Consider the following 16188-nt stretch of genomic DNA (forward strand, 5'->3'; position numbering starts at 1 on the left):
AGCGCAGCAAACAAACAGCAGCCACCTTTTACAGTTCCTCCTGAACCAAAACAACGATCTTATGCTGCGTTTACGCCATAACTACTGTAATCTGGAAGAGATAGAAACCTGTTACCACCACTTTGTGACTCAAATGTATGCGTTTCAATGACAACACTATCAACGCCAAAATGAATCTGCAGCAGTCAGGTGGTACAGGTTAGTGCTCTTTAAGATATGCTCATTATTATTGTAATGTTATGTGCTTTGAAACATGAGGTAGTTTAACGCCATCTTTCGTGACGCTTTTGTTTGCTCCCTGCTGTACACGTTCATGTGTTTTGAAAGGGCTGTTGCTTTGGAGATGCTCTAAAGGAAGGGTGGGATCTTACGCTTTCAAAGCTAGCTCGCTATTGCTAGCCTCTCGGGAAAAATGCCTACGCTACCTTTAGATACTTTAAACATTTATTTCAATCTGTTATTTTAGTATTATTTTATATTGTAGCCTAACTAATGTTACTTTGGATGTTCCCTAAATTCTTACAATAGGTTTACATGCGTCAAAAAACTAATTTTCTCAATATACATTGCAGCATCACCTCTTTTCTCACAGAATCTGAGACAGTTCGATAACGGATTTAATCTCTCTAAACCCCTTCTTTCCGAGAGCCTACTCTGCTCTAATTGGCCAGATGGCCAGGTCTGTTGTGATTGGTCTACCACTTACAGCACATGTCAGAAATGAAACGCTATTACCATATCTGAATTGTAGCACTTGATACACAGTGACACGAACAGCACTGATGGGGGGGGGGCGGTTTTACCATATGAATTCGAACATGAGTCCGATAATGAAACACTGGAAAGAAGTAGCTTCTTTTCGACACGTTGACAACACAAAAACCAAACTCTTCCAGGCCTCAGCTACAGATACAGTGTTTGACGGCGGTTCAGAGTAGACTTTGTTAGGAGGCAGCCAATGAAAACCATAGGCTGGCATTATGCAAATGTGAAAAACCTACACAGGTTCATGCAGGAAGTTAGACTGGAATTTCTGACGACTCTTTTCAGATCAGAATCGGTTCGTTCTTTTAGGAGACAATTCCATTTGTCGTGCACTTTGATCTTTGAAACTTTGCTGACCTTTTACATTCACAAACAGCACACACAACATGAAAGGTAAGATTGTCAAGATATTTAGTGTAGTTAGCTAGCTTCTCTAAACTACACTCAATTACATGTACCTTTTTTGTTTGTCTTTCCCAGCACTAAATCCTATTTCAATGTTGTTGTTTTTTTTTTTTTGTCCTTCTAGCTGCTCTGGCTCCGTTTGCTAAGGACCCATCAGAAACGGACACGAACTCTTTTGAGCCGCATATTTCAGTGGAGTCCATGACTACCACAGGCAACCACGTCTCCCAGCAAGGAGAGGAGAGTGAAAGCGAGCCGCAGACTGAAATTCTGAGTGGGGCGGAAGAAGGAGAGAAAGATTCTGTGACTGAGTTTTGCTGTGGAGATTCTGACGTAACTGGGGCAGCTAAAGACGCCAGTGAGGAAACCGCAGAGGAAACGCATCTCTTCCAATCAGACGGACTCGTAGACGACGAGCATGATGGGACACACCCACTCACGCCCAGAGTGCCCACCCTCTCTGTGATCGACAGATTGACTGAACTGCACGGCTCGCAAGCGATCAGTTTCAGCTCCGCCCTGGCCGCCCAGGTAGCAGCTCGCTCGCATACGTTCACACACATGCAGGAATGCACCTACGGGGACTCGGAGGAGGAAGGGGAAGTGACATCACAGCAGACGAGAGAGACCGAGGAGGACTGAAGGAGGATATTTATTGTCTTCTTTTCGTTCGTATTTATTGAGCTTGATTTCAGGTCACAGACATCATTGGATGTAACTGGTGTGTGTGCGTCTCTGTTTTAGTGTGTGTGTGTATGTGTGTGTGTGTTGAGGGTTTATGTTTCATATGACATCCCATGTCCACTCTCCTCATGACAGGCCTCAGGTACAGACTGGCACACGCTAGTACTCAAAATAACAGAATAAAAACTTAAACACACACTAACATAAACTCATAAATGTGCAAAACTACATGACCTTGGCCGTCCCAGTCTTATTTACTGTAACAGAGGTCCCACACAAAATAACCACAAGTTCTTAAAATGCTGCCCATCAAGAATGTCTGGGTCTTATTTGACCCCAAAATTAAAAGGAAATAAAAAATTACATTAAGAAAATTAAGGCCATTTTTTATTTTGTGCTTTGACATTTTAATGATAATTTTAAGACATTTCCCCCAACAAATCTCATTTTAATTACCGCAATGCAAAATAAATAGTTGTCCTTCGTGTAATGAAGAGAAATAACTTCTCGTTACCACAATGCAGAAAAAAATTGCGCAATATATTAAAAATATATATTATATATTTTTTAAATCAGCAATGATTGTACAATGCAGTGTATACATATTTTCTAAATCAAATAACATCTTTTTTGCAGTATAGTAATGACAAATTAAATATATATATATATATATATATATATACCGGTATATGAAAAACAAAGTTTTTTTTTTCCTGTATTATGGTATTGGAAAGTTATTTTTCTTTTTATTTACACACTTGACATGTTTTTTTAATTTAAATTCCAGTAATGAGACATTTTTTTCTCCATATTACGGAATTAAAATTGTTCCCCATTACACTAATAACAGTTTTACTTATTTTGAATTGCGGTAATGACAATGAGATTTTTGTCACATTAGGGTATTGACGATTTTATTTATTTTGAATTGCGGTAATGAGAAAGCCTTTTTTTCCCACATAACGTTAATTAGATTTTAGGGTGAAATATGACCTGTGCATGAGATTCACACCATTAATTACAAAAAGCAACGTTAATCCTGACGTCCTGCTGGATTGCAGCTGGTGTGTTGTCAAACTTTGACAGTCTCCGCTCACACAGCTGGCGTTTCACCACTGTGACCATCACAAGGTTAATGCTTGCTTCAAAGTCATTTTTAAAAGTTTTAAAATGAACATACTTGTTACCAATTTCAAGCTGTTGAACTGCCTGAAATTGATAATGATTGGATTTCCTTTTTGTTTACAGTAGTTTTTTTTTTTTTTTTTCAGTCCAGCATCTCTTTGAACACTTCACATAAAACCACTTATTGCCAGGTCCTTATTAAAGTAACAAATACTGATTTATAGATTTTCTCAAATAATGATCAAGACTGCTTCATCTTTTAACACAAAACCCGGTTTTAAGTTAAACCCTCTTTTAACTCTTAACACAAGCTACAGTTTAACTTGCCTTAAACACTTTTCCCTTGTAAGGACCGTTGCACTTTACAACTACAGTTAAATGTTTTGATGAGACTTAGAATGTCGATGGCTATGTTGATCAGACCAGAGAGCAAAACCTTAGATATAACAACGTTTGTGTGTGAATTGAATGTTTTTATGTCTAACATCCGTAATTAATTTCCCCCCATGCATATATGCATGACATCAAGACTCTCGAACAATCGTCTTGGCCATGGCTGAGACTGTCTGTGTTTGTCCTTGCTCAACACCAGTTTTGCCTTTTCTGAAGGTTCAAGTTTTTCCTCACTCCAAAAGTGGCAATCTTGCATTTCATTTGTGAAATAAAGTACATGTACATAATGTGTTTGTCTTTGGTGATTTACTGCAGTTTCGCTCTAAGAATAGACTTCTGTGCACATTTAAAGGGATGTTTCACACAACAATGTTCCAATCCAAACCTGTATGAATTTCTTTCAAAAAAAAATATTTTAAAGAAAGTTTGTAATCAGACAGTTGGCAGCATCCATTGACTTCCATAGTATTGCCGTCTGGTTACAAACATTATTTAAAATATCTTCTTTTAAAATAAATGCATACAGGTTTGGAACAACATTTTTGAGTGAACTCTCCCTTAAAGTATTGCTGTACATCTAGGTCAGAAACGCATGCATCAGACTAGAGGAAAGTTTCTGCCATCTCCTGGACAATATAAAAGATTATGAGATTTGGAAGAAATGCGCATAATTGTTGTTCAAATAATATCACAGCGGGGTTAGAATGATCATAAAATTTTTTAAAAAAAATATTATGGTATTTCATTTCATTATCAGTATGAAATATGACCCAGACATCACCTTCGTGAGATTTACACAAAAGGTGCAGTGAAGAACATGGTGTACTAAGTTGCACATGAATAAATTCTATCATCACTAATTAAATTAATTTAAGGTACGAATCTGTACTCATGATTGCTCAAAAACTAACGTACACATCATAGCTATTTTAGAATATGAAAAATGACTTCAAACATTTAAAAATAAACCTGCACTTTGTCAAACACTTTCTGAATGGGTTTCCTTCATTAATATTCTGCTCGCTACAAACACGATGGCTTGATCATGAATATTTATCATTAAAGTGACGTTTGTCTATTGGGTCCATCTGAATGGCTAAGAGGCAGAGCGCACTAGTCAGCTGGCCAATTAACGAACGGAAATGTTCATGAATATGAATGAGGTAACTTCTGGAGGCTGTCGACAGCGTGACCTAATTAACATTAATGAGCTAATTCTTCGCCATAGTAGGAGGAGGATGCTTGTAATGTGGCTTTCCGCGTCATGTACTCACTCAGCTGATTCGGCAGCTTTTCTCCGCTCCTCCCACAATGCACCGGTCCCTCTCCACACTCGCGTCCGCATGAATCATGGAGGCGAACGGGAGCGAGCAGCTGCAGCCGGTGTCGGTGAGCCCGAGCCAGGCACCGGTACCGCCAGGCATGGACACGCTGATCCTCAACGGGCACGCGGCGGAACGAGACGAAGCTGATCCCGCAAAGAAGAAGAAGAAGAAAAAGAAGAAAGGCAAGCCGGCAGTTTCGGGTGAGTGTCTCATTCAAAAGTGCAGAGACCCTGCTTTAAACAATCATCTGTGAACTCTTATGAACTATAAACATACTCAGGATCATCTGTCCTATGTGTACGTTTTGAGTCAGGCATTAGAAGAACTGTAAAAAGTTTTTTCCAACCGTACGAATTTTAGTCTGTATTGGAATGTTTTGGGATCCTAAAAAAAAAGATTAAAAACACATTTAATGTATTTTTTAATTGATGTAAAATTTAATATATCTAAATGTTATAATTTTAACTTAATTATTATTTTATATATTTGTATATGTTTTACAAAAGAATATAGGTTGCATACAGGTTGTTTTGAGATTAATAAATAAATAAAAATACTTCTTATACTTATATTATATATCTTATAAAATTATTTAAATGTATTATATATTTATTTGTATGCATTTTTATTGTTTTTCCTTATAGATAGAAGAATCTAGAATACATGTAGGCTGCATCTCAAAATATTACATTATTAAAAAAAATTCTGTCTATGATGGCAGTCAAAGTTTTGAGATGCCCTAAAACACAATTCAAAAAGTCTTGTTAGTTTTATCCACTAATCTATATAATGACATTCTATATAGATCAGTGGTTTTATCCCAATTCATCCCAAAAATTATGTCTTGGTAGGAAGCTCACTAGGTTTTTTTTAGCCTAAGTAACATTACTCATTGGTAACCATAAATAAATACTTTTAAGTATTTTTTTACTTATTTTTTAATACTTTTACTATTAAGTTTCACAAGCAGCCTGGCAAAATTATGATCGTCACTTCACGTTGCTTTTGAGAATAATTGGAGTTGTGAAATATATATATATATATATAGATATAGATATTAGTATTAAATGGTTATAGATCCTGTAAATTCTGCTGCGCATACACTTGTATTTTCTAATATGTTCTTTTCCGTGTTCTTGCGACACAACATCTACTGTGTTGCCCTACCAAGGTTATATGATGCTGCGGATTGTTTCTCAGGCTTGTTCTGAGCCAAGTTTGCTTTCATAGACAGTAGATCCAGTATAAGAGATGAAGTTGTGGACAGTTTCCAAACTGACAGCAGTTACTCACTTCTGTGCCACACACACACACACACACACACACACACACACACACACACACACACACACACACACACACACACACACACACACACACACACACACACACACACAGGTCACCGCTTCTGATGCATCTGGCACACTTAGCACTTCCTTTGCTTATGTGCTTGTTCACCTGTGTGTGTGACTTTGCAGCAGGACACGGAGAGCAGGGTGAGGATGGCGAGGTGGAGCTGAGGAAACAAACGGAACAGCAGAACCTGGATGAGAAAGATCGAGAAGAGGATGGAGAAGAAGGTATTCCACTTTTAAATGAGTTGTGTAATTTACTTTTAATTGTGTAGGAGACAAACAGGAGGTTTTGTCATCCCACAATGCAATGTGCCCCTTCCAATTTTAGTGCGATGAAAGAACTGGAAGTAATATCAACCAAGATATTTTAACATTGTCTTGACTTTTTTGTGTTTTTTTTTTCAATCAGGCTAGAGTTGAGATGTTATTACACAAAGTTGGATTAAAAATAGTTTGTTTTAATTTTTATTTAAAAAATAATAACAGGTCATGGTTATAAACTCAAGGTCATGTCAGGTCACAAGAGACTCACAACAACATACAACCGTTTATCTTTTCGTATACTTTTATACAGTAATATTTAATACACTGTATTTTAGTCACAAATGTTTTTTATGCATGTGTGTATATATGTATATATATATATACACATACACACACAAATGCATAGTAAAACAATATATATATAAATGACACCCTTTCTTTAAATATTATTTTGTAATCATATTGTGTAGTTGTGTTTGGAGTCAATTGTTTTGTGATACTGCAATAAAACGTGTCATATTGTGCAGACATAATTTTTTGGCCAGGCTGTCATCCAAAGAAATGATGAGCACATGCAAAAACAAGAGAGAATTTACGAAATATTCATAACTGATTTAGTTATCGTCAATGTATGCTTTTTCCTGTGAACTTTTTTGTATTTCTTTGCATTTGTTTTTGCATAGTAAAATAAAACCTGTAGCTGTAATTAGCCTTTTTAGCCAAAATAATTTTGTCAGAAAGTATTTCATATTTTGATCGTTTAATCCAACTAGTACTGGGGTTATTAAAAATAAATAGTCCCTCTGGATATCACTTTTTATATATATATATATATATATATATATATATATATATATATATATATATATATATTGCTACATATAGTATATACTGAGCAGTATACAGTATGCCAGTAGTACATTATGAAGAATAATGTCATTTTAATTGCACGTCACTTATTATTGTGTCAACCCTATTACCATCACAGACGGTGAGGAAGCTGATAACGTCTCTGGGAAAAAGAAAAAAAAGAAGACAAAAAAGAAGAAAGGACGTAAGTGTTTTTCTTTCTTTTTTTGTGTGGATAAGATTTTAGCTAATGACCACTGAAGAGAAATGAGCAGTTATCACAGTTATCTGTGAGAATCTGTGACCGTGTCATTGCAGCACCTTTGAGTGCGTGCCGATACGGGCCCGCGGTACGAATCCGCGTACGTGTGCTGGTGTTGATGGGGGCAGGGAGCGTGTTTGGCTGCCAATGCAGCGGGCTGGCGTGACGCCAGATCACTGTGCCTCTGGGAAAATCCTGCAGTGCAGCCTTTATTTCAGCCGAGGATTTTGAGCGGGTCCCACGTGTCACCAAATGCTTTGCCATTATTTAGCAGATATTTATCAAGAGACGTGACATAAAACGCACAAGTCAGCTTAAAAGAACCCAGATGTTATCCGCTAACTTTCCCACAAACTTTCACTGTAATAATGATGTGTGTCTTATGATGTTAAAGTATTTTCTCTCAAAAACGAGAGAGAATTTATTCATTTACGATCCATCTTCCTTGGGGCTCGAAAGAAGCAAAAGCATAAGCATTTATAGTGCTCTTTGTGATCAGGGTCTAAAAATGACGACAACAAAAGTTATTAAAGTAGTCCATATGACTTGTGCACTTGTTATTCACTAAAAATAGACATCTGTGTTGCCATGTTGGACTGGTGCAAGTACATCCTGCATATTATAAGACACAAATACATAGCAGAATGTGAGGCCTTGTCCACACTAATACATTTTTGTTTGAAAACGCGTCTTTTTCTCTCCGGTTTGGCCGTCCGTCCACACTGAGCTGGTGTTTTTGTCTTGCGAAATCTTTTTTTGAAAATATTTTCCTAAGGTGCCGTTTACACGACACCATTTTCAACTAAAAATGTAAAAGTTTTTAGGCCTATGCGTTTTGGCCGTTCATTTACACGACAACTGCGTTTTGGCGGCAAGTGCACGTTTTTGAAAATGATACTGTTAAATAGTCTCCATGTAAACTACAAAAACGCAGATTGGAAGAAAAGGATGACGTCATGCTCTGCTCGTGTGTATTACGTGTTCAGTCTATAGGCGCCGTAGTGTTTCTTTACAGTGACATCGCCACCTACATGCCTGGCATGAATAATACAGCGTTTTTAATCATTTTCGCAGATGCTTGTGAACGGGGTCGTCTCTTTTCCGTTTAGTACATTTTGTCGTGTAAACATGCAAAGTGGGTGACAAACACATGTACAATGCACACTTCACCCACCAAAAAAACCCCCACTAAAAACGCTGTATTATTCATGCCAGGCCAGTAGTTGGCGATGTTACTTTGTAATGATACCCCACGCTCCTATTAGACTGAACACGTAATATGCATGCGCGTACGTCAACATTTTAACAAATCCACATCTTTGTAGTTTACACGGAGATAATAACAGTATAGTTTTCAAAAGTTTGCATTTTAAGGCCCCCAAAACCCAGATGTGTAAATGAACGGCCAAAACGCTTATGTTTTTAGCTGAAAACACAGTTGTGTAAACGGCCGTTGTGTGGACTGTAAAAATGCAGGCATTTGAAAATGATAATGCATGTTTAGTCATGTGAAACATATTGAACTGATAGATATGTATGTTTATACAGGTATTATGCCTGTTACTTTTACACTGTTGTTAAAGATAAGTTACTTTTTACTCTCTTCATATCGCAGTCCTGCAAAGATTATATAAATTACTTGTAATTGCTGTCCTGCAACAAAACATGAGAGCACTTGCGTTTTAGACCCAACATTTAATGGTGACTGAGTGCGACCTGGACACATTAGTAAATAGTGAGATATAAATAAAATGATCCTCCCCAGAAGAATTGCGTGAGAACTTTATAATATCTGTTCCGTCTGTATCATCTCAATGAGCTTTTATGAGTTTTTGTATCTTCAGACTGTCTCACTATCGTCAGGGAGCGTTCTTGTGTGATAGCTTTACTTTCATTGTATGGAAAAGAGCAGCTTGAACATTCTGTGAAGCATCTTCTTTTGAGTTCCACAAAAGATGAATTCATAGAGGTCTAGAACTTCCTGAAGATGCTCTTCTCACATTGATCACCTTCTCTCCTGTAGCCAAAACCCAGACGGACCCTCCATCCGTCCCCATTTGTGATCTGTACACCAGCGGAGTGTTCCCTGTGGGTCAGGAGTGTGAATACCCTCTGTCACAGGATGGGTAAGGATGTTTTGTCTTTTCTCAATGTGAATACACTCTTAAACACCCTCAGGTCACCTTGTACTTTCTACGGGCCGTTCTACCTCGTATTACCCTGTGCTCTGTGTAATATTATATCGCTGAGACTACTGACATAGAGGTCACTTATGTTCCCTCGCGCCTAAAGTACTCCCTCCAAAAATAGTTGTGTGTGTGTGCGAGGGCCAACTCATAAACTTAACTTCCTCACATCATCTTAGTGAATTCCTGCGGCATCTTCGAAGGCGTTTATGGCCTGTAAATTGATAGTCTTGACTTGACTTTGCCCAACTTTAACCATAATAGTCAGAGAAGGTACAGCCAGTCAGCTATAAGTTGCAATTGATTGATTTTACCTGATTAGACAAATGTTGAACTAATGTATCATTACAGGGAATAGCAGAAAGGTTTTTCATTTATCAAAATGTAAAATTTTTATTTCTAATCATTTTGATTTGCAAGACTTTTCCCGATCCTTACAGAAAGTCCGTAATGGCCTGGAGAAACATTTATGTCCATCTTTAATAGTGTTTATATGATGGTGGATATTCTCATCTACGTCATCTCAAGTGTTTTTTTTTGTTTTTTATCTCTCAGCTCTAGCGCCGCTTGGAGAACGAGCAATGAGGAGAAGAAAATGTTGGATAAAGCCAACGAGGACATGTGGAATGATTTCCGGCAGGCGGCTGAAGCCCATCGGCAGGTGCGGCAATATGTGAAAAGCTGGATTAAACCTGGAATGACTATGATTGACATCTGGTGAGGACATTAATATCTGTAAACCTGCAGTGTGATCATTTAAGGTGTTAAAATATCAAAAAATGAACTCCAACCTGATTTGAAAATATCAGTTGTTCTACATAAAAGAGATGGACATCAAAGCCCAAGTGTCCAGTTTACTTTTTTTTTTTTTTTTGGTGTCATCTCTTTTCCTCTGTCTTCTCTGGTTCAGCGAGCGGTTGGAGGACTGCAGTAGGAAGTTGATCAAAGAGAACGGTTTGAACGCAGGGCTGGCGTTTCCCACCGGCTGCTCGCTGAATAACTGTGCTGCTCACTACACACCCAACGCTGGAGACCCCACAGTCCTCCAGTACGACGACGTGTGCAAGATCGACTTCGGCACACACATCAACGGTACGATCATGGACGACACACTGGTTAAAAAAAGTAGCTTGGCTGAAGTAGCCTGCCTTTATGATAATTATAGTGTTATAGTAATAGTATTCATATGCTAACGTAATAGTATTATTAATCATAATTAAAAGCAATGTAGTTAAATGAATATTAAATGACATACTAATGTAATTGTATTAATCATAATTAAAAGACATGTAGTTAAATGAATATTAAATGACAAAGTACTTTATAAAATCTGAGTAAAATTATTATGATGATTGGCTTTTAATAATAATAATAAGTTAAAACCATCTTAATAATTAAAAGCAATCTAAAGTACTTCTAAAATAATAAAATAATTAAATTATGACGGTTGGCTTTAAATAATAATAATAGTTGTTATTATTATTATTAATAAATATGAATTAAATTGACGATTGGCTTTTAATAATAATATGAAATATATTATGAAACAATGACAATTAAAAGCAATGTACAGTACTTAATATAAAACGAGAGTTAAATTGTTATGATGATTGACTTTTATTATTATTATTAATAATAAGTGATTATTATCATTATGAAACACTCATATTAATTAAAAGTCATGTAAAGTACTTATCAAATAATTATTAAATGAATATGATTGGCTTTTATTATTATTATTAGTTATTATTATTAAAGAGACATAATAATTAAAAACCATGGTAAATACTTAATATAAAATAATAATTCAATGATTATGATTGTTTTTTACTACTACTACTCAATAATAATAATATATATAGAATATTATGATAAGCCATGTAAAGTACTTAATATAAAATAATTAAATTATGATGATTTGCTTTTATTAATAATAATAAGTCATCGTAATTAAAAGCCATATAAATATTATAAAATAAGAATTAAATTATTATTATTATTATAACAGTGATTTATATCACTACTAAAAACCTTAACATAAAATAAAATACTATATAATTTGTTTTAATAGAACAAAATCGCAGCTGTACACTAGCAAACCTTAGATGTATTTGGCTGAATTTGTTTCTCATGTCTATTAGGAAAGTGGGGGGAAATTATTATGCATTTGATTTAATATTTTCACTAGAGAGCGGACTGCAGATGAGCAATGCACTGTGAAATGAATTGGATATATCCGTGTCATAAGCTTCTTCTTTTTTTATTATAAGGAAGGATTCATAAAACGGTGGGAACAATGTCGTTAATTTTGCTTTACGAGTTTTGAATCGCACAAAGTATTTACTGCTGTGTGTGTGTGTGTGTGTGTTTCAGGCAGGATCATTGACTGTGCCTTCACTGTCACCTTCAATCCAAAGTATGACCGCTTGCTTGAGGCTGTGAGAGACGCTACCAACACAGGCATCAATGTGAGTGTGTGTGTGAGTGTGTGTGTGTGACTGACACCATAAATGATCGTGCGTGTGTGCAGAATTAACAATCTTTTTCCACAGTGTGCAGGTATAGATGTACGTCTTTGCGATGTTGGAGAATCAATACAGGAAGTGATGGAGTCGTACGAGGTTGAAATAGATGGGAAAACGTACCAAGGTAACGGAAATGGGAAATCTTAATAAGAACAATATTAATATCCTAAGCTGACATAATTGTGTGTGCATTTCCTCAGTCAAACCTATCCGGAATCTGAACGGACACTCAATTGGTCAGTATCGGATACACGCTGGTAAAACCGTGCCTATAGTGAAGGGAGGAGAAGCCACCAGGATGGAGGTGTGTGTTTGTCATGGTCATCTTGTGTGTGTGTTGCATTGCAGATATCTGTATCACTCTGGCTATGTCTGGAGTAGGATACTACTTTTACTATTAATGCAGTATGTGTGGAATTTCACGTCATTCTCTAATCGTAAAGGTGTCCATTTCACATTAGCTATGTTTAGAATAGCATACTAGATCACTTCTCTTACTATTTCTGCAGTATATTCTGTATATGGAAGACTGTATCCCATAATCTTGACTTTTTACAAATGAACCATAATTGAACATGGTTATAAAAAATGTATGCCTAATGTTTCTTGTCACATTCAGTTATGAATTACATAAATCACATAAATAATAGCCTGTATTTTCAATTCAAAATTACGAATTTGATAGTTGAAAGTGATAACGAAGTTAAGTTGTGTTCTTGTCCTTTCTGATAATCGCTGAAACTGAAAAGGCAATTTGTTACATTCATCATCCTCTTTATAGAAAAAGCTATGAAGTATTTTGACTGGCTCTCTGTTCATTTCCACTCGCGTCCAGGAGGGGGATGTGTTCGCCATCGAGACGTTCGGCAGCACTGGTAAAGGAGTGGTGCACGATGACATGGACTGCTCCCATTACATGAAGAACTTTGATGTTGGACATGTGCCAATCAGGTATCAGCCATTCATAAATACACTACTAGTGCATGTAGAGCACTTTGGTGCAGTTACTAACAGATCTGCAAGATCTGTTTCAGAAAACATTTCTGATCTTAAAGGGATAGTTGTGACATCACGATGAGGAAAATCTGCTAAATTATGTGGTATATATTTAGTATATAAAATATTTTATACTATACTAAATTTGGTATGTATATATATTAAAAAATAAAGTACCGGTATATGGCTTTAAATTAGAATAAAGAGGTGCAGGGATGTATGGAGGCTAGTTTCATTCACTGAATAAAAAAATTAAGTAATTGTGACTATCTCAATTTCTGCTTTTTTTTCTCGCAACTGCGAGTTTATATCACGTAATTGTGACTTTTTTTCTCTCAGAATTGCAAGAATGAACTCACAATTGAGAGCTTGTATCTCGCAATTCTGACTTTCTCACAATTTCGAGTTCACATCTTGAAGTCCTGACTTTTTTCTCGCAATTCTGACTTTTTTCTCGCAATTCTGGCTTTTTCCTCGCAATTCTGACTTTTTTCTCGCAATTTTGACTTTTCTCACAATTGAGAGCTTGTATCTCGCAATTCTGACTTTTTCTGGGTTTGAATAAATGTGAGTTTATATCTCGCAATTCCGACATATAAACTCGCAATTGCGAGTAGTGGGGATCCAATTATCCCAGAAATAATCCATTAATGAGGGGGGGAAAAAATTACTTTTTTTCTCTCAGAATTTTGAGTTTATATATCACAATTTTGAATTTGAGGAAATTTAAGAAAATCTTGTGTGAACCACTGGCAAAAAAGTCTTCCTTTTGCTACACCTTATTACACAAGTGTTTTTATGAAAAATGTCTGTAGGATGTTTAGGTTTTACGAATATGCACGCACCGCATGTCAATTTCATAAAAATGATTTTGTTTACGTTTATGCATTAGGCTGATGCAGCCATTTATTCAACAATAGTTTTAGGTTTATAAAAATCAAAATGATAAAATATTAACAGACAAGCACATTTTATAGAAATATTAAGCTCATAAAGGAATAGTTAATCCAGAAATTTTAATTCTGTTGTTGTTCACTCACCCTTCTTTCATTCCAAACTGTATGACCTTCTGTGGAACACAAAAGTAGACCGTTTGAAGGATGTTCAAACTGCTCTACTCTTTAAACCAGATGAATGAATAAAAAGAAACACATTGTAACCTTTCATTAATGAACTTCAGGCTGCCCAGGGCAAAGCACTTGCTAAACGTGGTGAACGAGAACTTCTGCACCCTGGCGTTCTGTCGCCGCTGGCTCGACCGTTTGGGTGAAAGCAAGTACCTGATGGCCCTGAAGAACCTGTGCGACCTGGGCATCATCGACGCCTACCCCCCTCTGTGTGACGCCAAGGGCTCGTACACGGCTCAGTATGAACACACCATCCTGCTCAGACCTACGTGCAAGGAAGTCGTGAGCCGTGGAGACGACTACTGAGACTTATGCATAAACACACTCCAGTCCCATGCAAAAAAAACAGGCATTCTTAAAAGAAGAAACTAGTTTAAACCCTGAAATGCTATTTTGACCATACAGCATTATACTCAGCATTAAGTTAGGCAAACTACTATGCATGTGTACAAGCCAGTGTCCAAATTAATTGAGCAAGACAAAACCTTTGTACTCTTTTGTGCTCTGTGCAGTGAAAGAGATCATGTAAAGTATGGCTGCTTGGCTTTACACGTCACTGAAGGGCTTTTGCAAGAAAAACAAATTCATCAGGTAGTCAGTCGTAATGCGCACAGCTTTTACAGTTTTTTTTTTTTTTTTTTTTGGTATTTGTATAATATCAAATGGCTGTCTCATCTAGTAGCCTACCTATTACATTTTGAACTGTTTAGTTTTTTTGGTTTGTTTTTTTAAAAAGACAAAATAAACTGTACAATACTTCAAATTGTTTGTAGTTCTTTACTGGTTAAATATTTCATCATTGCATAACTATTTTTAGCATTATTCCTGAAATTAAGATTAAGTGGGTTTTATTATAAATTTGAAACTGAAAATATTTTCAAATAGAAGCTGTGACATGAGAAAACTCTGCTCAAGATATCAGGTTTTAAATTAGAATTATGTAAAAATGTTATGGTGCAGTTTTCTCAATAGTTTTATGAATTAATCCTGAAGTTTTTCATTGTAAATATCAAGAGACGCACATTTCATAGACAATTAATAGAATTTCACCAACATTTCAAGACATAGTAAAGAAAACAGTTGGCAAGTTGTTTAGAAAAATGCAAAAATATTCTCCTTTTATTGAGGTAAATTTCTCTATGAATTGAGGTAACAATTTGCATAGTTTTACATCTATACTTGCTCGAATGATGAAAAAAAAAAAAAACAGATGTGGAAACTGTAAGATATTTGAGCAAGTGTGTGTGCGTGTCTCACAAATACATACATCCAACAAAGTGTACAAACTAGAGAACGGTCTAACGCCACACACAGACAATGTATACAGCATTGTCTTTTGCTGGTGAAAAAAAATCTTTTACATTTTCCTGTAAAATGGGAAAAAAATATCTACCCAAATACCAGGTATAAAACTACATTCCGAGAAGGAGACAGAAAAATTCCTGAATCGACTCTTGTTTAAAAGTCTCAACATCGTTAACTCTTTTCCCGCCATTAACGAAACGTTTTGTATTTCCGTTTTTATCCACTAAGCGCGGGACACACACCAAGCCGACTGTAGTTGTCGCCTTGCGTCTCGGCGAAAAAGCGGAGCTTGAACACACCAAAAGGACTCAAGTCGACTATCGTGCGTTCTGCGCCTGCGTGTAAGTAAATATATCAGCAGGTATTAATATTCTATATTCGTCATTCAAAAAGGGAAACCGAAACTAGGACTGCAGATATACTAACCGTAAACAAATCGGCGCTTGCTTACCAATTTGAATATCAATCACGCTGATCACTTTCTTCTTTCCAGTCGGCTCATGTTATTATCAAAATAATCGTGCATTCAAATGCTCAGGTAAGATGAGGTAAATTATAACAGCCTTCTGTACCGTTTTGATTTTGCTTGCTTTCAGTCTCGTGCACTGACTGGTTCGCTAAG

At 36.3% G+C, this 16188-nt stretch overlaps 2 protein-coding genes across 4 annotated transcripts in view; both read left to right on the forward strand.

The window, feature by feature from the left end:
* The window catches only part of vezt (vezatin, adherens junctions transmembrane protein), a 24839-nt gene extending 22190 nt beyond the window's left edge, over positions 1-2649 (forward strand). For all 3 annotated transcript variants that reach the window (XM_079624018.1, XM_079624016.1, XM_079624017.1), the window contains exon 12: positions 1295-2649. In XM_079624018.1, coding sequence (XP_079480144.1) covers positions 1295-1812 — 518 coding nt within the window. In that variant the 3' untranslated portion in view covers positions 1813-2649. The remainder of the gene's footprint in view (positions 1-1294) is intronic.
* A 371-nt stretch (positions 2650-3020) lies between these two features.
* Positions 3021-15064, forward strand: metap2a (methionyl aminopeptidase 2a). The gene is made up of 11 exons (XM_079624025.1): positions 3021-4897; positions 6176-6277; positions 7305-7370; positions 9451-9553; positions 10169-10330; positions 10524-10705; positions 11987-12081; positions 12166-12262; positions 12339-12442; positions 12974-13089; positions 14315-15064. Exons 1-11 carry the CDS (start codon positions 4723-4725, stop codon positions 14565-14567), a joined length of 1455 nt encoding a protein of 484 aa, XP_079480151.1. The 5' UTR covers positions 3021-4722; the 3' UTR covers positions 14568-15064.
* Positions 15065-16188: the final 1124 nt, after the last annotated feature.

The sequence above is a fragment of the Phoxinus phoxinus genome (assembly GCF_949152265.1).
Source record: "Phoxinus phoxinus genome assembly, chromosome: 9".
NCBI classification, from domain to species: domain Eukaryota; kingdom Metazoa; phylum Chordata; class Actinopteri; order Cypriniformes; family Leuciscidae; genus Phoxinus; species Phoxinus phoxinus.